The 26512-nt window shown below is 40.8% G+C and overlaps 1 protein-coding gene across 9 annotated transcripts in view; it reads left to right on the top strand.

Moving 5' to 3' along the window:
* Nucleotides 1-22203, top strand: part of BICD1 (BICD cargo adaptor 1) — a 144380-nt gene extending 122177 nt beyond the window's left edge. For 2 of the 9 annotated variants that reach the window (XM_088652259.1, XM_035126583.3), the window contains 2 exons: nucleotides 16286-16361; nucleotides 19698-20886. In XM_088652259.1, coding sequence (XP_088508385.1) covers nucleotides 16286-16361; nucleotides 19698-19703 — 82 coding nt within the window. In that variant the 3' untranslated portion in view covers nucleotides 19704-20886. Of the gene's footprint in view, nucleotides 1-16275; nucleotides 16362-19697 lie in introns of all 9 variants that reach the window. The other 7 variants (XR_015945896.1, XM_035126582.3, XM_088652260.1 and 4 more) reach the window with 7 other exon arrangements.
* Nucleotides 22204-26512: the final 4309 nt, after the last annotated feature.

Below are 26512 nucleotides of genomic sequence, written 5' to 3'. Positions count from 1 at the left end.
TCTTGATTTATGGGCTACTACTAAAATGAGGCTGCATTTTAAGTTGGTTAGTGTGTGGGATACTTTCCTAACATCCCTTTCTTAGATTCAGGTAGGTACTTTTTTAGTGAACTACCTGTCAGTACTGTCAGTACTGACTGTACTGAGCTGTCTAGTGTTGTTATATATAGGAAAGGTAAAAGGCTAAGGTAAATGACCCCTGGACAATTAAGTCCAGTCAAAGGTGACTGTGGGTTGCGGCGCTCATCTCACTTCAGGCTGAGAAAGTCGGTGTTTGTCCACAGACAGCTTTCTGGGTCATGGAGAAACAGAACACCATGATGGAAACCAGAGTTTATATAAACGCTATTTACCTTCCCACTGGAGCAGTACCTATTTATCTACTTGCACTTTGACGTGCTTTCGAACTGCTAGGTTGGCAGGAGCAGGGACCGAGCAACGGGAGCTCCCACCCTCCTTGCAGGGATTCAAACTGCTGATCAGCAAGTTTTTATTTATAAGTCTGTCACTCAGAGATTTGAATAAGGCATGCTAATTGCTTTCCCAGGCTTGCTGGAGCATTCTGTTAAATTGGTGAACACCTTGGGGTTAGAGCTGATTGACAAAGATTGGCCCTCATTCAAATGCAAGTATTCGCTTTTGACAGGTCTTCCTGAGTGATTTGCAAGTGTAAAGCTTTGTTGTGGAGGAATGATGTTATCAAGAACTTCCTGCTACCTCTTCAGAGGGGGCTCAGAGTTAAACTGGAGGCTCACTCTTGCTCTGTGTATTTGCCTGGTTCATGTTTTATCTGTACAACTATTTCAAGGCACATTTATCTAAATGTACCCCAATTTTGTATAACAGGATCTTTTACTCCCAAAATGCATTACTTTTCTTATACAACTTATTTTGAGCAGCAACATGGTAAGTGAAATTCATTCTCTTAGTTGGAGATGCTTCTAGAGTCTGCAGGATTCTTGTCTCTCTGGTTATTAAGGAACCCAAGGTAAACCGGTTTAGATGGATACCTAGTTTCGCAAGCTTTACGCCAGAGGTTTCCCTCTTCCTATCACTTAATTTGGTCAAGACTTTATCTTTTTAAAGGAAGCTTTCTTATCTTTAATAGCTTCCTTTATCCTGTTAGCCCACTCACAGACATCCTATGTTTACATCTTTCACAATTCGTGGTTCATATTTTATCTGACCATTTGTCATAAAGGTAAAGGGTAAAGGGAACCCTGACCATTAGGTCCAGTCGTGACCGACTCTGGGGTTGCGCGCTCATCTCGCATTATTGGCCGAGGGAGCCGGCGTATAGCTTCCAGGTCATGTGGCCAGCATGACAAAGCCGCTTCTTGCAAACCAGAGCAGCACATGGAAACGCCGTTTACCTTCCCGCTGTAGCGGTTCCTATTTATCTACTTGCATTTTGACATGCTTTCGAACTGCTAGGTTGGCAGGAGCTGGGACCAAGCAACGGGAGCTCACCCCGTCGCAGGGATTCGAACCACCGACCTTCTGATCAAGGTTGGCAAACCCTAGGCTCAGTGGTTTAACCACAGCGCCACCTGGGTCCTAACCAAGAAGACCCTCTGCTTGGTTCCCCGTAACTTCACTTCCCACAGTGAGGGAACCTCCAGAAGGCCTTGGAACTGAACCACAGTGTCTGGGCTGAATAATGGGAGTGGATACTCTCCTTCAGGTATACATTATGCATATTATTGAAACATCTATTTCTGGCAAGAAAAAAAGAGGAAAACCTGAAATCTGGGGAGGAAAAATGCAGTAGTGGATTATCTGAGCCTTAGATTTTTACTTAATTTTATGTGGAAATACTTCCTGAGTCTTGAACAAAGGACATTATAAAATCATTGGGGAAGAAAGATTTTACATCCATGGAGCAGAAGCAAATATAATTTTAGTGCTGCCAGCCTCAATCAGCCATAAGCAGAGGTCTAGTCTAGTGTCTAGAAAAACAGATAATTTAAGGAGCCTACGAAACAGATAATTAAAGCAAGGAGACCAATATACCCTACAGGGAGTGCCACATATCCCCCCGCCCAGCATAATTTGAAATTTTGACCTGGAGGAAATATTCCTTCCATTTTGCAATGAAGAAATTGCTTTTATAGAATTGTCCAATGACTTCTGCTTCTTCTGAGCTTTAAAAGCAAGGCAGTAATTCTAGCACCTGCAAATATTTTGCGATCCTGTCCGTGGTGCCTACCCCCTTCCCCAATAAAGAGTCAAGAGTCAAGAGTATGGATTAAAATTGGCCACAACTTTATTGAATTCAGGAAGTGGGAAACTTGGCCCAGGCCTTGGCAGGTAACTCTCTCAGCCTCTGGCTGAGGATATGCAGGTTGATGAGGCCAGTGAGAGGGGACTGTAAATCGCAAACTTACACAGCATGCCCTTCCACTAACCCCATCCGGGAGTTTGACCTACGAGCCGCCGCTCCAGGGCCAGGGACTTCCAATTTTAGCCCTTTTAAATGGGCCCCTGCAACGCCGCCGCATGGGAAGGGAGCCTGATTGCATCCCTCCCAACTTGAAGATAGACAAAAGGAAACCTTGTCAAGGCCTAAAACCGCCAAAGTTGATGATGAATTGCTGCAGGGAAGGCGAAACCTGCCAATGGAGGGAAAATTCCTCTGCAACGCAGAATATTATGCTGTAAAGAACACACCGTTAACCTGATGATCGCTGACCTAGGAAGGAATTTTTGGAAGGAAAATTGTTAAGTGAGGGAGGGTGGGTGGGTGACTCCAGAAGGAAGAAAGAACAAAGAGGCTTCTCCAATGTGCTCTGGCTCCTTTCTTCGGCCTTACTCCACCCCCTCCGGCCAGGCGTCCTTTGTCCTATCTGGCCAGGTGGCGGGTCATAGGCCAAGCCGCTCAGGTGGGTGGCACCGGCCAGGTAAGCCCCGTGCAGTGTCGCAAACCCCACCCACCTGAGGGGAGGGGTGAGGGCGGATATTGCTGAATGAGTGATGCACATGGCTTGCTCCTCCTAGATTCACTTATAAAGTACAGAATTCTGAAGATCCTAGGTCACTTTGGGAGTCAACACATTAAGATTGACACAAGAGTGGCACGTAAGCACTTTCCCATGTCATTGAAGTGTAACATGAGAAGTGCTTTTCACTAACTGGAGGCTTGCGTTCATCGTCTGATGTTACATTAAAGAATAGACCCTGAGTCTTAATACAAGTGACAGCCTGGTTCTCCAGCACCATTTCTGCTGAGTGCTGCCTTTGTGGCCATAGTTTTGCATTAATATATTCCCTCCCCTTTCCAATACAGATTTTAATGCAATCATCATGGTTCAAATCAATACAATTTGCACTATGAGAGAAGAGTGAAACTAATTTACAAGAGGACACCAGCTTCCTGCAACAAGATTGAAAAAGGCATTTTCTGTTCCTGCATAATTTATTTTGGGGAAGCAAGAACAGTTTAAATCATGCTAGTAGCAAATACTGCTGCATACACATAGTGTTATCAGCAGTGTAACAAAGAATGCCTGAGCATTGAGGTCAGCTCAATATGTCACTGTACTGTCAGGAGTAGTACGTGGGCATGAAGGATACAGTCTTCTCTGTTGTTGCACCAAGCTTACGGAATGCCCTCCCAGAGACATTCGGTGTGGCCCCAGCTATATTTACTTTTGGGTAGATATTTTAATAACAGTCTGCTGGATGCTATTTTTTATTTGTTGAATTCCTGACTTATTGCTGATGGCTCCTAAATAGTTTGTTTTAATATTTGTAATTGTTCTATTGTTGATGAGGTTTATATTGTTATGTGCTTCGAGTATTTTTTTAAAAAAACGAGCAAGTGTGACAAGTGGTCAGGCATATATCCAAACAACAGAGATTTGTCCAGACGAACAAGCTTGCACTCACATCTGCAAGATCTGTTGATGGTCATAAGGTTGGGTCTTGGGAAAAAAGATGAAACAGCTATGAGCTGTGATTTATCAATAGAACCTCAATGTATGGAGACTCTCTCTCTCTCTCTCTCTCTCTCTCTCTCTCTCTCTCTCTCTCTCTCTCTCTCTCTCTGTGTGTGTGTGTGTGTGTGTGTGTGAATGTAAGATGCAGGGGACAAACAAGGGATGAAGGATATACATTTCATGACCTCCTTGTAGCGCCCAGAGATATTGTCCACAATGCTAGACCAGATGGACCTTTGATCAAGCACAACTCTCTCTAATAACAAACATAGGTGGTTGAATGCCGATGGGATTTTAGCCAAAATAGGGCCACTGAGAAACAAATGGGAGGTCTCTGGATGCTGTAGTGAACTCTGAAAGTATGCAGAAGTACAAAATGTTTGATAAACATCACAAGGAATGCTCCTCCCAAAACAGCCCAGTGCAGTCTGAGCATGCTTAGTAGCTCTAGGACAGGCTTCCTCAACCTTGGCCCTCCAGATGTTTTTGGCCTACTACTCCCATGATCCCTAGCTAGCAGGGATGGTCAGGGATGATGGGAATTGTAGTCTCAAAATATTTGGAGGGCCGAGATTGAGGAAGCCTGATGTAGGAGCTACAACATGCCCTGTTTGTCTCTCTAACCCAGGCACCCCCAAACTGCGGCCCTCCAGATGTTTTGGCCTACAACTCCAATGATCCCTAGCTAACCGGACCAGTGGTCAGGGATGATGGGAATTGTAGTCCAAAACATCTGCAGGGCCGAAGTTTGGGGATGCCTGCAACCTCTCTGCCTGCCTGCCTGTAACTCTGAATAGGAACACTCCTGTTAGATTATGAAAAGGATTGGGATTGCAGGATTTTGTTGCAAGTCCCCACATCTTTATTATATCCTTATGGAAGCATAACATTCCATGTCCTTTACAGGAGTCAAGAGGAAGGAAGACTATAACGTTTAACACAACTATCTGAACATGTTACCTTTGCGCCACACCATTAAGCCCTGTGATGGCTCTCAGTGTAACCCTGCAGGGAAATAATCTATTTTATTATTAAAGATCTCTGTTGTCTGCCTGTTACTTAAATGAAAGTAATGATACAGGAGAGCAAGCCTATTCCAAAGGGCAATTTGAATATTAGGCCATTTATCTTCTGCTGTTTCGGAGTATGGCATAAAGCTGTTAGCACCTGGGGTTTCATCACATTGTTTTGGAACGCATAGACAGCATCTATTTGATTGCTTTGCATTACAAAGACATTTGCCATTAAATGTTACACCCTATCGTATTCTCTTTGATGAGAATTTAGTAGTTTTCCCACTACTGTAAAAATTGTAGATATATCAGAGACAGAGGAGAAAAGAACTAGTGAAGCAAGAACCAAAAGCTCATGTGACATAATGCCACCAGGTGCCTTACCTGCCATAGCTCAGAAGCAGAGCATGGTCCGTGTTCAATCCCTGAAATTTGAAGTTGAAGTTGGGGTGCCCCACTGCCAGTCTAGACACTACTATGGCAAGAATTATTCTGGCCGGACTCTATAAGGTAGTTTTATATATTTCTCCAGATTCAGAGTTTCAGCTTTTAAACTGGAAGTGAAATTCCCTGAAAAGTAGTGGTATGACAGCTGCTGCTCAATAAGGTAAAGGGTAAAGGGACCCCTGACCATTAGGTCCAGTTGTGACCGACTCTGGGGTTGTGGCGCTCATCTCGCATTATTGGCCGAGGGAGCCGGCGTACAGCTTCCAGGTCATGTGGCCAGCATGACAAAGCCACTTCTGGCGAATCAGAGCAGCGCATGGAAACGCCGTTTAGCTTCCCGCTGTAGTGGTACCTATTTATCTACTTGCACTTTGACGTGCTTTCAAACTGCTAGGTTGGCAGGAGCTGGGACTGAGCAACGGAAACTCATGCCATCGCGGGGATTTGAACCGCTGACCTTCTGATCGGCAAGCCCTAGGTCAAGTTCTAATCCTCTGCTAGGTCCCAACCAACCTCGACACGCTGAAGAAGCTGATATATATGAACACACACACACACACACACACACACACACACACACACACACACACACCTTAGTTACACTAAGAGCTGCCTCGGGAGCTTAATTAAGCAGAATGGTCAGGTATAATATTTAAAATGCATGTGTTAAAAACAAAAATCTGCCCTTATTCCCTTATGGGGTACACAAGAGCCCTTTATTGGGTTCCCCATCGGTCGGAGATATAACAGAGGCCAACCAGAGAAGTTTGAGAAGCAAAGCCTTTATTTTTGCTGTTGTAACAGGGTCCTTCCCGTCACGCAGGAGAACAAGGAAGGAACCCCAAACAAAGGTGTCCTGCCCTAAATTAGAAATTTGAAATTGGTTTCAGCCCACCCCCCAGAAGCATCACCCAGAAGGGGTGTAGCCCAACACCGCCCTCCCTAGATTCATCATAGGTACATCATGAAAGGGGAGGTCTGGTGGCAGTAATCTGAGCATCCTGGACCCTGCCCCCAAGACCTAATCAACAACAAAAAAGAGATAGTTCTGGTTACAGGTAGGTAGCCGTGTTGGTCTGGATCGAAGTAAAATAAAAAAATTCCTTCAGTAGCACCTTAAAGACCAACTAAGTTTTTATTTTGGTATGAGCTTTCGTGTGCATGCACACTTCTTCAGATACAGTGAAATGGAAGTTTCCAGGCACTTATGTAGAGAAGGGGTGGGGAGGGGTGGGGATGGGGAGGGGGGATCACTCAGAAGGGTGGTGGAAATGGGTGATTGACTGACTGATAGCTGTTGATATTTACATTTCCCTGTTTCCCAGCCAAGTTAATCACACCCTTTTGTCTGGCACTCAGGTACTCAGGATGCCAGGGATTATCACTTTAATTCCTGAGACAATGAGAAGGTTCCCCCCACCCCCCTTCTTCCTTGCAGAGGAACACCTGGTCAGAGAGAGTCAAAATGAATCATAGAATCATAGAGTTGGAAGAGACCACAAGGGCCATCCAGTCCAACCCCTTGCCAAGCAGGAAACACCATCAAAGCATTCCTGACAGATGGCTGTCAAGCCTCTGCTTAAAGACCTCCAAAGAAGGAGACTCCACGACACTCCTTGGCAGCAAATTCCACTGCCGAACAGCTCTTACTGTCAGGAAGTTCTTCCTAATGTTTAGGTGGAATTTTCTTTCTTGTAGTTTGAATCCGTTGCTCCGTGTCCGCTTCTCTGGAGCAGCAGAAAACAACCTTTCTCCCTCCTTTATATGACATCCTTTTATATACTTGAACATGGTTATCATATCACCCCTTAACCTTCTCTTCTCCAGGCTAAACATACCCAGCTCCCTAAGCCGTTCCTCATAAGGCATCGTTTCCAGGCCTTTGACCATTTTGGTTGCCCTCTTCTGGACACGTTCCAGCTTATCAGTATCCTTCTTGAACTGTGGTGCCCAGAACTGGACACAATACTCCAGGTGAGGTCTGACCAGAGCAGAATACAGTGGTACTATTACTTCCCTTGATCTAGATGCTATACTCCTATTGATGCAGCCCAGAATTGCATTGGCTTTTTAAGCTGCTGCATCACACTGCTGACTCATGTCAAGTTTGTGGTCAACCAAAACTCCTAGATCCTTTTCACATGTACTTCTCTCAAGTCAGGTGTCTCCCATCCTGTATTTGTGCCTTTCATTTTTTTTGCCCAAGTGTAGTACTTTATGGTGTCAGTCAGGCCTGTCTTCCTGTGCTGCTTCAGACATGTGCCTGTACATTCATGTACATGTTTATGAACAATTATTTTTTATATATATATTCTTACAACACATATATACTAGGTGTATGTAGTTGGCCCACGTGTACTCTAAATTACAAGGCGAATCAGAGTGATTTTGAAAAAGGTGGTCATATTTCCAAGTTGGACTGCACTGTTAGCAAGCTATCTCAAGGCAGATCAGGACCCCTAAACTTCAAAGGAACTATTTGACTATGATTTTTTAAAAAATGCATGGAATCTGCCCCCCACCTCCCAACAAATTAAACCTAGCTGACTTGAAAAATGCCCAGAGCTCAAGAGGGGAAGGGAGGCGAGAGAGTTTTTTTCGTTTTGATGGATAGGTTTAACTTTTAATAATAATGATGTATTTTTTTCTTAGAGCACTCAATTCACAGTGCTTTTGGGAAAAGGATTAAAAATGTTATTTTTCACATGGATCTGTGCTTTCTCCTGTGGGGATCCATGGGGAATTTCCCACTGTATCCTCAAAAATTGGTGAGGATAGGGGAACAGAGTTCTTGCTGGATGATGATGTTTTCCCACCCCAGTCTTTCCTGTGGATTCTTGTACTTTTCCTAATATCACCTATACCCCCATGATTTGTATTTTACTCACCCCAAGTCTGCCGCCTGTAATACGAATTTATACTCCCAAAAGAGGGGTCTCAGCCTCTTAAGGAGGACTGCACCCCGTGCAGAAGCACTTTGGTTTTAGGCTCCTTCGGTCAGGAGGAAAAAAAATAACAAAGACCACACCAGGATTGGAAAAAGCAAGGTTTCATTGTTTTATTTTTTAAAAGATTGACAGTGGACTGCTGCAGCAGGGTCCCCCTTGTGTTACAAAGGCACGAAGAGAGAGACCCCGAACAATAGAAACCCCTAACTTTTATACACTACATTTTATTTTTATTTTTTATTTTTAATAATCTTTATTGAATTTAAAATAAATATAAAACAAAACATTCAACTAAAATACCAACAGAAAATACACAACAAAAGAAATACACGAATAAACAATCAAAAACATTCAAATAAAACTTACCCTATCTTCTACCGTATTTACCGGTATCTATCTAGCTTCTACATCTTCATTTCAATATCAATATTTACATCTTATCTTGATCGACTTCCCCTTCTCTTCCTCCCTGGCTTCAAAGTTTTTAGCTTTCCTACTGCTTCCATTTACTTTCCTCTTGGGAATTCTACAAGATATTCGTTTTAAACCCAAGTTCTTTCAAATATATTCCGAATTTTTCCCAATTTTTATTAATTTTTTTATTTGGACCACCCCTTATCGAATTCGTCAGTTTGTCCAGATCAATATAGCTAATTAATTTCTCTTGCCAATCTCTAATAGTAGGGACTTCCTGGGATTTCCATAATTCAGCGATCAAAATTCTTGCTGCCGCCACTGAGTACAGAAATATCTTTTTATCTTTCCCCTCCCCCACTTCCTCTTCAACCATTCCTAATAGGAAAGATTCTGGAGTTTTCCTAATATTATATGTTATATGCATTTTAGGGGCATTTCCCCCATAACATTATATTTGAATATTTTCTTTAATTCTTCTAATACCCCACTCCAAAAAGGCTTTATCTTAGCACAATACCACCATACATGTAGGAATGTACCTGTTTCCTTCTGACATCTCCAGTACTGGTTATCTTTGACTTTATACATTTAATGAATTTTTACCGGCGGCAGGTACCACTTATAGAACATTTTTATTGATTTTCTCTAATTGCCTCTGACGCCGTAAATTTCCATGTTACACTCCAGCTCCAGAGTCTTTCTCATTTGTCCATTTCTATTGTTTTTCCCAATTCCATTGCCCATTTTATCATTATCTCTTTAGTAGTTTCATCCTTCACTTCCCATTCTAGGATGGTATTATACATTTTTGAAATAATCTTCCGTTCACTCTGTAATAGGTTCTTTTCTAATAAAGATATTTCAGACATAAATCCATTTCTCTTCATGTCTTCTTGGAATCTACTGTACACTTGGTAATACTGGAGCCACCCCGTCAAATGTTGTTTGATATCCTCATACTTTTTCAATTTAATTATCCCTTCTTCTACTTCTATTAAATCTCTATACTTTGCCCATTTTCCCTCATTATTTAATCTTTTCACTGTTATTATCTCAATTGGTGACAGCCATTTTGGTGTTTTGGGTTCCAACAAGCGTTTGTGTCTTTCCCATACCTTCAATAAAGATTTTTTAATGATATGTGTGTTGAACCCTTTGTGTATTTTAACCTTCTCATCTTGTAGATAGGCATGCCAACCCCACTTATTTTCAAATCCCTCTAGGTCTAATAATTCATGATTTTCTAGGGTGATCCATTCTTTTATCCATAGATAACTTGCGGCATCGTGATAGATCTTTAAATTTGGGAGTCCCAATCCTCCTCTCTCTTTTATATCAGTTAATAATTTGTATTGTACTCTGGCTGGTTTATTATTCCAAATGAATTTTATCAGATCTTTATTCCATTGTTTAAATTGTTTGATTCCTGTCCCCAAAATTGGTAGCATTTGAAACATGAATAATATTCTAGGTAAGATATTCATTTTAATCATTGCTATTTTCCCCAGGAGCGTTAGGTTTAACCTCTTACATATCTCTAGATCTTTTTTCACATCATTCCAAATTTTGACATAATTATCTTTCACCAAATTATTAGTATTATTAGAGATCCATATTCCCAATTATTTTGCCTTCTTTACCACTTTCAGACCCACCTTTTCTTGTAACCTATCAATCTCTTCCTTCCTTAAATTTTTAACTAAAACATTCGTTTTATCTTTATATTAAACCCCGCCAAATCGCCAAATTCTCTAATTTTATCCAGTGCCTGAGGTATACTTTCTTCCGGATCCTCCAGTGTGAGTATGACATCATCAGCAAATGCCTTTAATTTATGGATATCCTTCCCAATTGTTATTCCCTTAATTTTCCCTTCTTCCCTTAAATTTCTTAACAAAAATTTAAACATAAGATAAACAATAATGGAGAGAGAGGGCAGCCTTGCCTGGTCCCTCTTTTATACACTTCATTTCAATGGTACAGATATGGCGGGAAGGGAGGATTTACATAAGGAGATGGGTAGCACAGAGTTGATGTCTCTTTTGATGTAAGGTTGTAACAAAAGTATGCTTTGAAGTGACCTTCTGATGGGAGGTTGTAACAAGAGGTGTTGCGTGTTCCCAATCCCATGTTATTTCACTTTACAGGAAAGAACCTTCAAAGTTCCTGGCTTATCAGTATGCAGATAATGTATAATTAATTTGCTTGGGAAATCGCAAAATTCCTTCAGTAGCACCTTAAAGACCAACTAAGTTGCACACACGAAAGCTCATACCAAAATAAAAACTTAGTTGGTCTTTAAGGTGCTACTGAAGGAATTTTTTTATTTTGCTTTGACTCAGACCAACACGGCTACCTACCTGTAACTAGAACTTGGGAAATTGGTTTGCCTTTCCTGGGTAGCCTGACCATTCCTTTGAGATGGAAATCACCTTAATTCTTGAGACAATGGGAAAGTTCCTTCACACACCCCTCCCTCCTTGCAGAGTTCACACCTCCCTCCCTCCTTGCAGAGAAACATTTGGTCAGTTTGGGAGAATCAAAATGGCCCAGGACCGTCCCCCTGCACTGTTTCAGTTATACATACAGCTATGAACATTTAATTTATATATGTGACCTCAAAATTCTTACAACACGCCTTTGCAGGAGAACTGCAAATTTCAGAATGCTTCATCCCTACCTTGCACCCCTCCCTAAAATGTATATTCCTACAATTTCACAGGGTTTGGAGGGGCTCCTGTGCCTGTAGATTTTATCCACTCTGGCCAAAATAAGGAAAAGTTATAGCTGTTTTAGATGCCACATTATAGTGAATGAGGAACAAACAATTAAGTATTATACAGATCACCTAGGAACCTGCAGCACACATTGAAGTGGAAGAGCAAGAGAGACTTGGGAGTTTTAAAAATGCACAGATATATGAGCACATTCTCTCCTGCTTATTTCTTCTCTTGAGTTTTCCTTTGGGGGTAGAGATTTAGACAACAGGATGGCACTAAATAGAACTTTGAAACACACCATATATTTATTACTAGTTATAACTCTTTTTAGTTTGTTGAATACTGATTTGTATGCCAATGCTGTTGAATCCTGGAAGTCAAGACCCATGTTTGGGGCAATGACTCTTTGGTCGAGTAGAGATTTAATATCACAAAACAGATAGATAGACTATATAGACTATATATTTGGTAAGTCATATAATATAGATAGACTAGCAGATAGAGAGACTATATATTTGGTAAGTCATATAATGGTTTACTTACAAAACTCTTCAGACATCAGATTCATGTGCTTTCCCACATAGCAGTCAGAAAAGATACACAGGCAGTTTAAAATGTTTCTTAGTTACAAAAGGTAAAAAAGTTTCTAAACAATGTTAGAGAAAAATACTAGTTTCAGAATCCATTCTGGTCTTAAACAAAATAAGGCTTTTTAAAACCTTGCTCAGAACTCCTCTCATAGTGAAATCCACAGGGGAGAGGGAGGGAGAGGAGAGAGAGAGAGAGAGAGAGAGAGAGAGAGAGAGAGAGAGAGAGAGAGAGAGAGAGAGAGAGAGAGAGAGAGAGAAATGGTAATCCATTTCTTCTCAAGCTGAAGGGTGATGACATAGGCTAAGCCTGGCAGGGCAGTTTACTAGTACAGTATGTTTTTAACCCCTTCATGCACTAATTAGATTAATACATGCTCAGGGGTCAGCAAACTTTTTAGGCAGGGGGGTGGTCCACTGTCCCTCAGACCTTGTGGGGGGCTGGACAATATTTTTGGGGAAAAATATGAACGAATTCCTATGCCCCACAAATAACCAAGAGATGCATTTTAAATAAAAGGACACATTCTACTCATGTAAAAACATGCTGATTCCTGGACCGTCTGCAGGCCAGATTTAGAAGGCAATTGAGCCGGATCCGGCCCCCAGGCCTTAGTTTGAGAAATGAGCCCCCCTTTCCTTCCCAGCTGCTGTTGTCATTAGCTCTTCCCAATTGCTCTAACATTCTCAGTAAACCTTAAAAAATAATGGCTAGGACTCTCTCATGGTATCACTTTCTGTTAAACAATAAATCTTACTTATTTACCAACTCTTAATTAGTGTATTTGCAGCTGGGTTGTATTTTTTAAATATGCAGGGTCATCTCCCAGTCAGTAATTTTAACCTTTTACAGCCTGAGAGGCTGTAAAGGCCTTTTGCTTGTCATAAATCAGGGGCCCTAGCAAGGAGAGCAAACAACAGTTAGAATGCTTAGCCGGCTGGTGCAGCATTCAAACATTTGCAAATATATCTTTTAAATTCATACAGGCCTCAATCAGATGCCTCAGTATGAGCTTTCATGTGCATACCAAAATAAAAACTTAGTTGGTCTTTAAGGTGCTACTGAAGGAATTTTTAAATTTTGTTTCGACTCAGACCAACACGGCTACCTACCTGTAACTAGCATTTTAAAGTTTAACATTTTCCTGACAGCAAAATGAAATCATATCCATCTCTCAGAAAATACACATTATTTATATAGGCGGCTTTAATGCTTTTGTGTCTTATAGTCATAAGGGTAGATAACACCTTGTGATAAACAGCAAATAAACAGTTACATTTCTGGAGCCAGAAATAAAATGAAGGAAAACATTCTGAAGCCATTAATTAGGTGACAGAGTTTAATCAAGACCTAATGTTAACAGATGCATCTTTTCTGAGTTTTATTTTCCTATACTGTACTAGACTCAAACCCATTTATCATAGGACAGAATATTTCAAAGGGCAAGGAGTTTTGAAATGACTTGAGCTCTATTTAAAAGATTGAAATGAAAGGATGATAATATACGTAGAACTAAATAATATTATTGGTGGTGTCTGCAAACTTGGTATAACGGTATAATCTTCTCTTACTTTTGCTCATTTTATATAGCTAAGACGTATAAAATAATTTCTCACACGGAACAGGATTTTTTTAAAAAAACATTTCTTATATAATAGTTATCAATAACATTCATCATTTATCTAGAATATTAAATTTGTAAAGTTCCCAAATTCATAACTTTTTCTAAAAATACTGGAGCTTGCATAGGATTTCAACCTTGATTTTTTTTTTTTTAGCAATAAAGTACACCGACTAACTCTCCTTTGTTTGGTCAAAAAACACTGTAAAGCTCAGTTGGAAAAATCCAGGGGTTATATAAGCTTTTGGAATCATGATCATGACTAGAATAGTTCCCCTTTAAAGTCAACCCCCCCCCCCAAATCTTGTTTTTGGAAACATGCTTTCTCCTCATTGTGACTTCATCAGTTCAGCACTGAGTTCACTTGATAAAAAGATCTTAATCTCTATTTTTTCTACCTTACCTTTCTGCATAGTATTCAAGGTGGCTAATAATTCCATAATAATACAGCTTCTTAATTTTGCAATTCAACTGTGTCAGTAAAATAACTGCACACATTCTGGCATATAATAACCCTCCTGCCGAAGGTAATTTTTCTCAAGGTCACAAATATACAGTACTGCGATTCTCTGGCCCAAATACAAAATTTGCTTATATCTATGTGCCACTGGAGGGCAGTATTGATCTCTAGGAAGAGTAAGGAATTGGAAGCAGCCTGGGTATGAAATAAGATGGGAAGGAAAGGAAAGGAAAGGGGGGGAGAGAACCTATAGTTAAACCTGGCCCATTAGGTATGCAGCAGGCGTATCTTTGCTGACATTCTGATTTCAAGTTACAGTTGTGTGAAATAGATGTAATGAGTGCTTTGTCACAAGCTGGGATTTTTGCATGCAGTCAACCCTGAAATGAGCTGAGGAATGACATGCCAAATAGCATCTTACGGTTTTGTCACATTAGAAATCTCACCTGAGAGAATAAAACAGTCAGCCATGCACTTTAAGGCTGACATGAATCAGCACTCAGTAACCTGACCAGGGGACGAAAAAAGAGTTTCACTATTGTTATGTACTGAGCTGAATCCTAGAACAATAGGATTCAGAATCAGCGGGAGCTACCCAATCCAACTCCAGGTGGAAGTGAATCCGCAACCTGATTGGCCTGCTGGAGCAGCCAATCAGGCGGCTGGCAGAAGTGAATCTGCTACCTGATTGGCCTGTAGGAGCAGCCAATCAGGCTGCAGGCAGAAGTCAATCCACAATATAATTGGCCCACAGGTGTAGCCCTGAAGTAGCCAATCACGCAAGGCCCATTGTGTAAATAATGTATATAAGCAGATGGTTTTGGGAAAAGAGCATTCGTCTTCTCTTCTTCTCCTTGATGAATATGAGCTGAATAAAGAGCATGAAATTCACTCTCGACTCCGAGTATATTTCAACTATCTTCTGTGCCTTAGTTGTGTTTTAATCACATCCAAAACAAATATATCTGTAGCGATGCTTCCATGTTTATTGTGGGATCAGTGCTCCTCAGGCATGGAAGTTTCATGCACCATCTGTACATTGTTGTTGGCATCAAAAAATAAATTTTAAAAATCCACATTTCATATGTATTTACCCTTTCTACAGAAAACCCCATTGCTGCTGCTGTTTTTAATCTGTTGCCAATAACTCATCAGAATTATTAAGTCTCTGTTTGGTATACAGGTGGAGAACCTTTTGCCTTCCCAGTGTTGCTGAATGGCAACTCCCATCAGCCCCAGCAAACATGGCCAGCAGCCAGGGATGAAGGAAGTTGGTAGTTCAGCAACATCTAAATGGCCATAGGTTCACCACACATAGTCTAGAACAGGCATCCCCAAACTGCAGCCCTCCATTTGTTTTGGCCTACAACTCCCATGATCCCTAGCTAACACGACCAATGGTCGGGGAAGATGGGAATTGTAGTCCAAAACACCTGGAGGGCTGAAGATTGGGGATGCCTGGTCTAGAAGCAACTTCTATTTTGAAGGGATCTCCAAGGGGCATATTGAGTGTTACTTTTATATATATATATATATATTTGGACAGGTTCTCAAGGATTTTTAGCCACTTTATAGCACCTAGTGAGAATAAAGGGAGATAATCTATAATTCACAGGCTATGTGACTCTTGTGTTTAATTTTTGTACTTGGAAATTCATACTCGAATATTTTAAAAGACATAATTATGGCCATGTGCACACACTTTCCTGATGAGTGTATAGAATCCAAAAAATAGACTTGCACAACACATTCTCATGTTGTTTTTATGTGTATTTCCGTAATAGGAACCTGCTTCATAAGACAACAGTATTAACAAAATATTTAATTATATGGATTCAGACTCAGCCCCTGCTCCCCTCAGCAATATGAAGAACTGCTATTGTTCATCATATTATTAACAGGCAGCAGTGTTCCTGCCAGATTTTGCAGGGATACCAGTAACCTTTTACCAAGTAGTAAATCGACATTTGTGAAAGAACCCGTAATGAACTTAACAGTTTATTCCTACCAGCTCTTAAACTGAGCACAAATTCCTCACTAAATCTCTTCCACCACCTGCCTTGTCTGTTTATAGCTTACTAACCCCTTGTGTCATCTCTTTGTATATATGTCTAATTTATCAGTTTCTTGTAGATTGTCAGCAGCCTGCTGCCTCCATACCGCCACACGGCTCACAACTAGCCAGGAGGCAAGACTGCCAGACTGTCAGGTAATACTTGGCTAACTCTTCTCTCTTCTCCTCTTGCTCTTCACTGCATGCTGTGATCAGTCTGCCACGGACAACAGCCAAGCTTCCCACCCCACTTCTTTTCTATGCAGCTGTCATTCCTGACCCCACCTCCATTCCATCCTTCCACTTCTTAGTTTCTACATGGCTTGTGCTTTAAAAATAATAAAAGAAAAATCAAATATATATTTGATTTTTTGCATTAGTGTGTGCAAATACCAACTGGGAGTCTAGCTAAAGCCTAGCAGAGGAAAGCAAGAAGACTGCTGTTGTGGTTTGCAGCGAGGACAGTCTGTTTTAGGACGAATTATCAGCATCCTTGAAATGTCCCTCAAAGCAGAACAATTCAGGGATGTCTCATGCACTCAGTTACACTAAAAGCTCTTGATTAACATCACCATTCATTTCATAGGCAACCTTTCAGAGAGAGTCTGGGCTTGTGACTGAGTAACAGTTAATGACAAAAACATGGATGGAGAAGTTCCTGAGACAGCCTGACTTAATTTTATTAAATGACAACCCAGCCATAAGGCATTTTTTGGCCATTCAGCAAAGTTCTGTTTCTTTGCTGAGAAAAGGGTGTTACAATCTAATTATTTTTTATTTTGTTAACACAGTTCACGAGTAATGTGCTGCTGCCTTGCTATGATGGGATAGGGTTTGGATCTCTTATGAATTGCAAAACAATTAATTTAAGCTGGGTGTGTATGTTTGTTTGTTGGGAGCCATTTCAGTCACAATGGGAGATTACTGGCCAAATTATAGGTGCTGTTTTGCAGTTGCCTGGCCTCTCACAAGACCTATTTTCAGTGGTTATAATTTAAGACCCACAACTTCTGAAATGTTCAGAAAATAATGTAACTTGATTTCATCTTTCTCATCAAGTAAAATTGTGTAACCTGCAAGGACAGCCTTGTGCCCTTCTCTGGAACCTCCAACAAAAAACTAACATTACAGGTTTCAGTCAGTTGGGAAATGGTCCAGTACGGATGTAGTGAAATTAAGAAATATGGATGCATTTATAAATGTTTTTATAAAACACTAGAACTGCCACTAGAAAGCTTAGCTAATTCATTTCTTAGTGTTTATTGAATTTACAATCCATAGTTGGTCGGCTCAGAGTAAGATCTCCTTCATCCATGATCTGATTGTGGAGGCCAATCTGGTCTGTTTCACTAAAACCTAGGTGGATGAGCAGGGGGGAGTTGGTCTCACCCAGCTGTGCCCACCTTAGGTACACAGGGAGGGGGAGTTGCTGTGGCCTATAGAAATTCTCTTTCTCTCTAGGCTCTCTGTCCAGCCTCCCTGCCCAGCAGCCTCCCTGCCTGAGCTGACAGAGCTGATCTCAAAGGCAATGTTGAGGACTCTCAGACTCCGTGGTTTGGGGAGACTTCAACATCCATGCCGAGGCGACTGGCTCTGGGGTGGCTCAGGACTTCATGATTACCATGATGACCACGGGGCTGTCCCAACATGTCATCGGCCCATTGCATGTGGCAGGCCACACTCTGAACCTTGTTTTCACAACTGGACAGGAAGAAGGTGGTCAGCAAGTGGAGAATATTTACATCAATCTCTTGTCATAATCAGGTCACTTGCTGTTGAGATTTATGATTTTAGCACCTTCTTCCCACTGCTGAGGTGGGGGACCTATAAGGATGGTCTGCTGCTGGAGGCTGCTGGATCCAATGGGCTTCCAGGTGGCTCTGGGGAGTTTTCTGGCTGCTATGACTGTCACTCCTGTTGAAGCCTTGACCGACCTCTGGAACATCCAAATGGATAGGGCTGTTGATACGATCGCCCCTGAATGACCTCTCCCACTTTGCTGAGCCTGCTTGGCTCCTTGTTACAGTATACTCCAGAGCAGGGGTCAGCAACCTTTTTCAGCTGTGGGCCAGTCCACCATCCCTCAGACCTTGTGGGGGGCCGGACTATATTTTGAAAAAATAATAATAAACGAATTTCTATGCCCCACAAATAACCCAGAGTTGCATTTTAAATAAAAGCACACATTCTACTCATGTAAAAACATGCTGATTCCCGGACCGTCCGTGGGCTGGATTGAGAAGGCGATTGGGCTGCATCCGGCCCACAGGCCTTAGGATGGCTACTCCTGCTCTAGAGCTTAGCGTGAGGAAACAAGCTGGGAGATGGTCTGAACATATGAGTGGAGAAAAACTGCAGTCAAATGTTGATGAGGGCTCATCATCAAGCCTTCGTCGTGGCAGTAAAAGCAGCATAGAAGTCATGCATTGCATCTTTGTGTTGTCCAGCAGAGCTGGATATGGGGGGGATATGGGGTCTTCTACATTCTGGCCCCAAAGAGGTGACAGAATGAACAGTAACTTGCTGTGACTTGATTATAAAGCATTTAGAGGATAAAATTTATTGCACCTACTGGGACATTGAGGGATGCGGGTGGTGCTGTGGGTTAAACCACAGAGCCTAGGGCTTGCTGATCAGAAGGTCGGCGGTTCGAATCCCCGTGACGGGGTGAGCTCCCGTTGCTCGGTCCCTGCTCCTGCCAACCTAGCAGTTCGAAAGCACGTCAAAGTGCAAGTAGATAAATAGGTACCACTACAGCGGGAAGCTAAACGGCGTTTCCATGCGCTGCTCTGATTCGCCAGAAGTGGCTTTGTCATGCTGGCCACATGACCTGGAAGCTGTACGCCGGCTCCCTCGGCCAATAATGCGAGATGAGCGCCACAACCCCAGAGTCGGTCACGACTGGACCTAATGGTCAGGAGTCCCTTTACCATTACTGGGACATTAACTTCACCTCTTTAGAGGTGTCCAGAGCCCTGTTTACTAGTCCTCTTATGTTGAAGGAGTTTCAGTTGGGAAAGCTCCCTGTTTGTGAAATACTCTCCCCAGGGAGGCTTGCCTGGCACCTTCGTTACATACCTTTAGGTGCCAGGACAAAAACATTTTTCTTCCAGACCTTTGGCTAATTAAACAATCTATGGCCTTTTAAACTGCGTGGAGCGGGGGGCCGTTATTGTTTTTGTTTGGTACTATGTTATGTATTTTTGTGTTTTTATATTGTAAGCTACCCTGTGAGCCTTGGATGAAGAGTGGTATATAAATGTAATAAATAATAATAGCAATACTCTGACCTTTAAAACTTAAGATAATGTGTTTTCAGGATCCACCCTGTGGCTGCAATTTATCTTAACTGCTTTTAATGTTGAATTTCAAATTGTTTTAACCCACCTGACACTTGCTGGTAACAGATGATGATGTTGATGATAATTGGCATAGCAAGAGTGCACAGAGACTTGGTGATATATTAATCATTTCCCCCCTTTTTGTTTTCAGTCCTGATGTAGCTCTTCCAGAAGAACAGCCACATTCCAGCTCTCAGTGTGCTCCCATCATCTGTCTACCTAAGCCTCCTCCTTAAGCCTAATATTCATATGCAACCTAAGAGTCGGGGGGGCGGGGAAGCCCCCACAAAGAAACTGAGTCGGAGTTCTCACAGCAAAGGTAGTTTGCGCCAAAGGAACCATTAGGCATTGCTGCCTTTTTGCTGCATTGATGAGTCCGGACACATATCCATGGTCTTAAAACAACTGAGGATGTATGGAAGAGCACAAAGTACAGTGCCCGAACTGTTCAAGAAGATCATTTAAGGTTCCTCTGGTTACATCCAGATAATCATGGCTACAGTTTGGATGTCAAAATATGTTTGTCCCAGCCATTTGGCTTGTACTGATAATATGCTGGGAACTTAAAACTATTGAAACAAAAAAAAGAAAATGTGTTACAAAACCTGATTTTGACAGTTGAGCCACAGCCACAACTCTAGTTTTTCTTTATGTGGATTAAAGGGTGTTAAATACCTGTTTTCATTTTATTTATATTTGCACCATGAGTTTATTAGAAATACAGTCCATGCCGTGTGAATGAATGTTGTTATTCTGGGTTGTTTTTGTTTTTTTAAGTGACACAGAAATTACCTAGGGAATGATTTCCCCCCAGTTAGGGATTTTGTTTTGTAACTGAGGATTGTTCACTTGGCCAAAGTGTGTGGCCTGGTGTTCTCTTTTTCTTAATTGCACAAAAAATGTTGAAAGTGTGTTGAATTGGAATGTGAACTTTGGGGGCATTGCAGAAAAAGCTGGATGTGCCTAAATCCCGTTGAAATAAATAGGCACAGGGAGAAGCACTTGAAACCCACCAACATCAACAGAATTCAGGCATGTCTAACTTTTCCTGTATTGTGCCCATTGACTTGTACTTTTCTGCTGCACTGGTATTGTTTACGCACTTATTTTATAACTAATATGATATTAGCTGCTGGTTGTTGTTTTAATACTTCACTAGGATCTGATTAAGCTGAAAATGGGTTTTAGTGAACAGTGCATTTAATAATTGTTTCCCTGTGGTTAACTTTTGTGTTTTGGGGAGGTGCTTGTTTTGTTTTAGGGATTTCCCTCCCTCCGTTTTTGCATTTCAGATAAGCTGATGACTTGGTGCTGCTCATTTTTCTGTTCGGTATCTGGACAAAAAAGAAAGAAAAAGGAAATGAAGTAAACATGCTGTGTTTTATGACTGAAATGTTCAGGATGTTCTTCACTTGCTGCTCCCAAGTTCAGTGTTAACCAGGTTAAAGCCTTCCCTTGGCAAACGAAAGTAAAGTAAAAAAGCAGAGGTAATAAAAAATAGTACATTTCCAGCTGCACTGGGTGGTGAATTTAGCTGTGCAGGTGGGATTAATGTCTTGGACTGAAGATAATTGTTTTAAATTATTGCTCTAGTGCATTTTCCCCTTGCCAAAACCCCCAGCTACTATAAAGATCTATCTCATTGTCAGTTTGATGACAAATACTCAGGTGACACACAGAAAGCAGATTCTGTTCCTGCACTGCACAGCATTCCTACTCATAAGAATCTCTCCTTTAACAAATGTTTTGAGGAGCAGTGAGTATAGAGGAAAACCAAGCATATTCAGATTTATTTTGCACATTGCCTGGCAGCGAGTCAGACTGCTGACTAGGCTTAGGATCATCACATTTATCCGTCTGTTGCATTCCCCCGATACAATTCTACCCATCAGTGCTAATTAGCAGAATTCTTGCTCTCAAACAGGTAGCCTTAATACATTTTAAATAAGGCCTGGGCAGATTCACGTGTCTTTGTCTTTCCTGTTTGTGCAGTGTTCATATGACCCACAAGGCAGAAATGTGAAGATGTCCTGAACCGTGCAGCAGCTTTGACAAAAATCAAAGGCTGCTGGGATAATTTGGCCTAAGCCATCTGAATTTGAGAGAAAGAAAATGATACAATTATTACCGAAAAGAAAAATAAAGGGAGGTCTTTAAGCCAAGGAAAGTCTAGATGGCCAATCATTGTGCCTAACAATCATTACAAAACCAGTAACCAAGGTGCTAAAAAACAGAATAGTCCTAAACAGCAATTCCTGTAATAGAATCAGAACAGAACAGCTGAGCTTTTGTAATGGATTAGAGATTCAGAGCCAGAGGTAAAAAGTAATTTAGCAGTGGAATCCACAAGCCACTTGAAAGCAACATATTTTGATCCAAATATGTGGTACTATGGGGACTTAATTAAGTAGAAACGCATTGGCTTTAAATGGCTTGTGACTGATAGCCAAACTCATATGTAAGTCTGCTGTTAGAAATCTAACAGCGCTTTGCACTCATTTATCCTTTTTGTTTCCATGTTCCTTATATTGTGATGTATTTAACATTTTAATGCTGTATCTTATCCTCATATTCTTATGTAACAAGTGAATGTCTTGAATTCTTTTATGTAAACAGCATCTAGGGCTGCCACCTCTAGCTTTAGATGGGGTTCTTTCATCAAATAAAATTTAAAAATCTATTAAGTAGGGTGAAACGAAACAAAGAGCCTCGTGACAACTTAGAGACCAACACATTTATTTTGGTGAAAGCTTACACCAAATGTTGCACCACAATGAATGTGCTTGCCTTTAAGGTTCTACTACGGTATGCCACTCTCCGTTGTTTTGCTGCAACATGGACTTAACACAGCTAACCTTCTTAAAGCTATTGCACAGTGGTCTAGGATTAAACTAAGTACCTACTAGTCTACTGACACAGGAATCCTGTTGAGGGGTAGAGGTGGCAACCTTGTTGGCATAATTTTGGCAAACACTGAAATGAGCCCTTATGTGGGGTTTGTTTTGTTTTTAAATTGGGTATGATCTACTCTAAATTATGCATGATGATTTCAGACAGAGAGTGAGTTAAGCACATGCTTAAATCTCCTTCACTGAAATCCATATGCCTTAAAAATGCTTAAAATTGGTTGGAACATGCTCTTTATATCTAATTTATTTTATTAAGGATATGTTTCAGCTAGGCCAATGTAACCCTTAGAATACTGGGGCTTGTTCATTTCTGCATGTTTCAGATATGAAAACATAAGCTTTGCTGCTTAAGCAGCACTACTGCAACTGCCTCTTATTCTTACCAAACATATTTTAGAACTACAAAGATTTTCTTATTAAAATTATTCCGATGAAGTACATTAATGGCTGCAATCCTGTGCATACTTACCAGGAAATAAACCTTACTGAACAAAGTGAGACTTGCAAGTAAAAATGCATAGGGACTGCACTGTTAAGCTTCTGCCCTAAGCACATTTGCTCTGACGTAAGTTCCACTGAACTCCAGAGAACATACTTCCAAGTAAATGTGTTGAGAATTTCAGTTTTTCTTTCTAATATATATTGCAGTTCGGTGTGTGTGTGTGTGTGGGGGGGGAGGTTATTCTTTTGAAATGTTTATTTCCAGAGCATTCAAAGTACTGAAAATTATAATTTTGTGTCCTATCAAATAATTATATTTGGAGTTTTAGGGAAAGAATTAAAAATTGAATGCAAAGATAATAGAGCTCCAGTGCAGAGATGGTCATGAGTACCCAGCAAAGCGATGAGGTTACACGTTCCTTGCTATAGCAGAAGATGTGAATGCACTTGTTCACCCACACTGTGCAGATGCAAATGAGAGGTGGGGGGTTTGCTATGGATTTGCACCCACCTCCATACATGTACCCTGGTTTATCTGGACATGAAAATATCCAGTGCAGACCTTCATTCATGGAAGGCAAATATATAGACCTGCAGGTTAGTATGCACCACACGTTTCTGGATGTAGAAGGCTGCTGCATTATGCCTGCAGTAATGGCAGGGTTATAATTATGTCAAGATTAATTACTAGAAACTCAAATCTGAGTGCAAAAATGGTAGAATACCCACCAATAGTGCTCAGAAGGCCCCCTCAATGCAGTCTTAAAGCTATATGTAACCCAAAGGTTAAGGTTTAGTCACGAGAACCTACAAGTCTACAAGTGGAGTGGTTTCAAAACAAGTCAACACTTTGCTAACAAAACTTGCTTACCTGGGTTTTACTGGTATTAGTAACATTGGACCTTAAACTTAACTATGGCAGAGGAGTGGGACAAAAAAATAACTACTGAGTAATCCTGTACTACTGAAGCCAGAAAGGGTTCAACCTGATATCTAATTCAACGGGATTACAAATGATCCCTTTCTTGGTTGGTTCTTTTCATCTGGTGACTGTTTGACTTTAAATTATGTTGTTTCATTTGTTTATAAAGGTGTCCTTTATTTCAAAATTCCAGGTACTGAGGTACATTAGAATCCAGGTACATTAGAAGCACAGCCATTTCCTTATTTATTTCTTGCTTTAAAAGTAGCCTTTTTTCTTCCCTTCAAGGTTTCTTTCAGTCATTTATTTTCTATACCTAAAAGGGACATATAGTATTCAGATTTTGTATTCCATATATTTAATTTTTTTGGGTTGATATTCTGCATAAAAGTAAAAAAGAAAAGCAATTAATTGCATTCAGCCTTAAGGCAGAAATGCATCTAAATATGCAATATATTTAAAAGCTTGCATGACGTGATTTCATGTACCCTTTCCCATAACCCTGATGATGAAGCTGAATAATTCTTATTTCATGAGATAGTCTTTCCCGCTTACTGCATATTGGAAATGCACGTCCAATATAACTTTCATCAAGAGACGCACGGCTTAAATCCTCATTGCATTTTAATCTCTCTCCTGCAGAGCTCTTGATAATCCCCTCTATTAAATCTGAAGGTAGCAAAGTGATAAATTGACAAGACACAAAGGAAAAAAAATATGTTGCTGCGAGTAGAGATAATTTGCTGTCCGACTCTGGAGGGATGGGGGCCTTGTGTTTCAATTAGTGTCTTGATCTGAAGGTACATGTGCTGCTCATTATTATTATGCACTGATTGTTTTGATTTTTTGCAACATAAGCAGATTTTGTTTTTATTGCAACTTTGACTTTATTATTATATCTGTTTTGGAGATTTGTCAGAAGTGTTTGGTACAAATGTTAGGTGAACAATCTTGCTAACCAGCTCTGGAGGGTGGGGGGTGGGGAGAGAAAGAAAAGAAGAGTAATTTAGCTTTGAAAACTTATTTCTTCAGGGGTATGGCTTTGTGCACCATATCTTTGAATAAACCTAAGTACACCTCACTAGTTATAGACCTAGTGCTTCAAACCCTGTGGTTTGACTGTTAAAGGGTTGATTAAAACAATCCTTCATAAGAAAAGAGAACCTTAAAATCCTGATGTTTTGTGATTTTGTAATCTATGAATGTTCCCCTTTGCATGAATATCCTTATCTAATTAACCACACGAAAGGACATACTGTGTTCTACTGTATTCCAAATGGTTTTAAATAATGGTGCAGTTTGCATTAAAATACAGTACTGTACATTTGACTGCTGTAAAAGTCGGCTGTTCCTAAACTAAATCGAAATTCTGTTGTAAAGCCTTTTTGAGGTTGAATGGAGTATTTCTAGATGGTGGAGGTTACAGATAGATGTGCTAATTGACTTAAAGGTTGAATGTTAGAAACTTTTATTGTGTTGCAATTCTGATTTTAAGACAAGAATATTGACCAATTCTGGATTCCAAAACAACTCGTTTTGAAGGCTTTGAATTATTGCCATGTCAAACTCTCTCCCATCCCAGTCTTGATACTGTAGACAATCCTAGATACATTGCTTCGTGAGGGAATCATGTGCTTGTACATGTGTGGTATGATCATGCGGGTTGAATGGTTGGGAAATTAAGACGCTCCAGAACTGAAGAAACTAAATTAGAAGCTAATATACTGATTCTTATATCATTATGTTCCGATTAAAATTATGGTGTAATGCATAACTATCCCAGTAAATAAACTGGCCATTTTTTGTTCCTTGAACTTTGTGCTGTATCTGTATTCTTTAGTATGTCACTGCGTGTTGCTGTGGTCTGTGTGTGCCCACACCTCCGATTCTCTGAAGAAAGGAAGGAAACAGGACTCTATCTGCAAAATCATCAGATGGCAGAATTATCCAGGATATCAAATTTTGCCTCACCCTGGTGAGAGAGCAGGAAACCTTGTTAGATTTCTCCCTTGTGTGACAGTTGTTAAAGTTTCAGGCAACAAAACCACACAGCACACTGAATTATTGTATGCATCTTAGATACTTTTTTAAAAAGCATTGATTTGGTGCCTGAAATTTGTAATGTAGGCAAAAGGCATACCTCTTTATTGGCGGTGCCAGGACACTACCAGTGAAAAAGCACTTGGAAGGCTTTTGGAAGGGGACCTTGACATAAGATCTTGACCACAGGGAAGAGGCACCCCTTCTGACATTTGGATCCCAAGCCATTTAGATATTTTAAGGTAAGTACCAGCACCTTGAAATCGCTCTGGAAATGAATACATAGCAATTTTTGTGTGTACAGTAATATGAATAAACCTGGCTGTTGTAGTTGAATTGTGGCAGATAAATTCTTCAATAATTGGAGTTTCTAAGTTGTATTCAAGGGCAGCCTCATGTACAATGCCTGACAGTAATCCAGGTGGGAGGTTACTGGAGCATAGATCCATCCCCTTGAGATTACTTATGCATTTTAAAGGGCAACCCCTCTGGCCTGAAAATACAGTGGAACCTCGGTTTACGAACACCCCGGTTTATGAATTTAAGTTTAAGAACGCCGCGGACCCATCTGGAACGGATTAATTCACTTTCCATTACTTTCAATGGGAAAGTTTGCTTCAGTTTATGAACGCTTCAGTTTATGAACAGAGTTCC

The sequence above is a fragment of the Zootoca vivipara genome, chromosome 9 (genome assembly GCF_965207765.1).
Source record: "Zootoca vivipara chromosome 9, rZooViv2.hap1.1, whole genome shotgun sequence".
NCBI classification, from domain to species: domain Eukaryota; kingdom Metazoa; phylum Chordata; class Lepidosauria; order Squamata; family Lacertidae; genus Zootoca; species Zootoca vivipara.
This window is presented reverse-complemented; position numbering and strand designations above follow the sequence as displayed.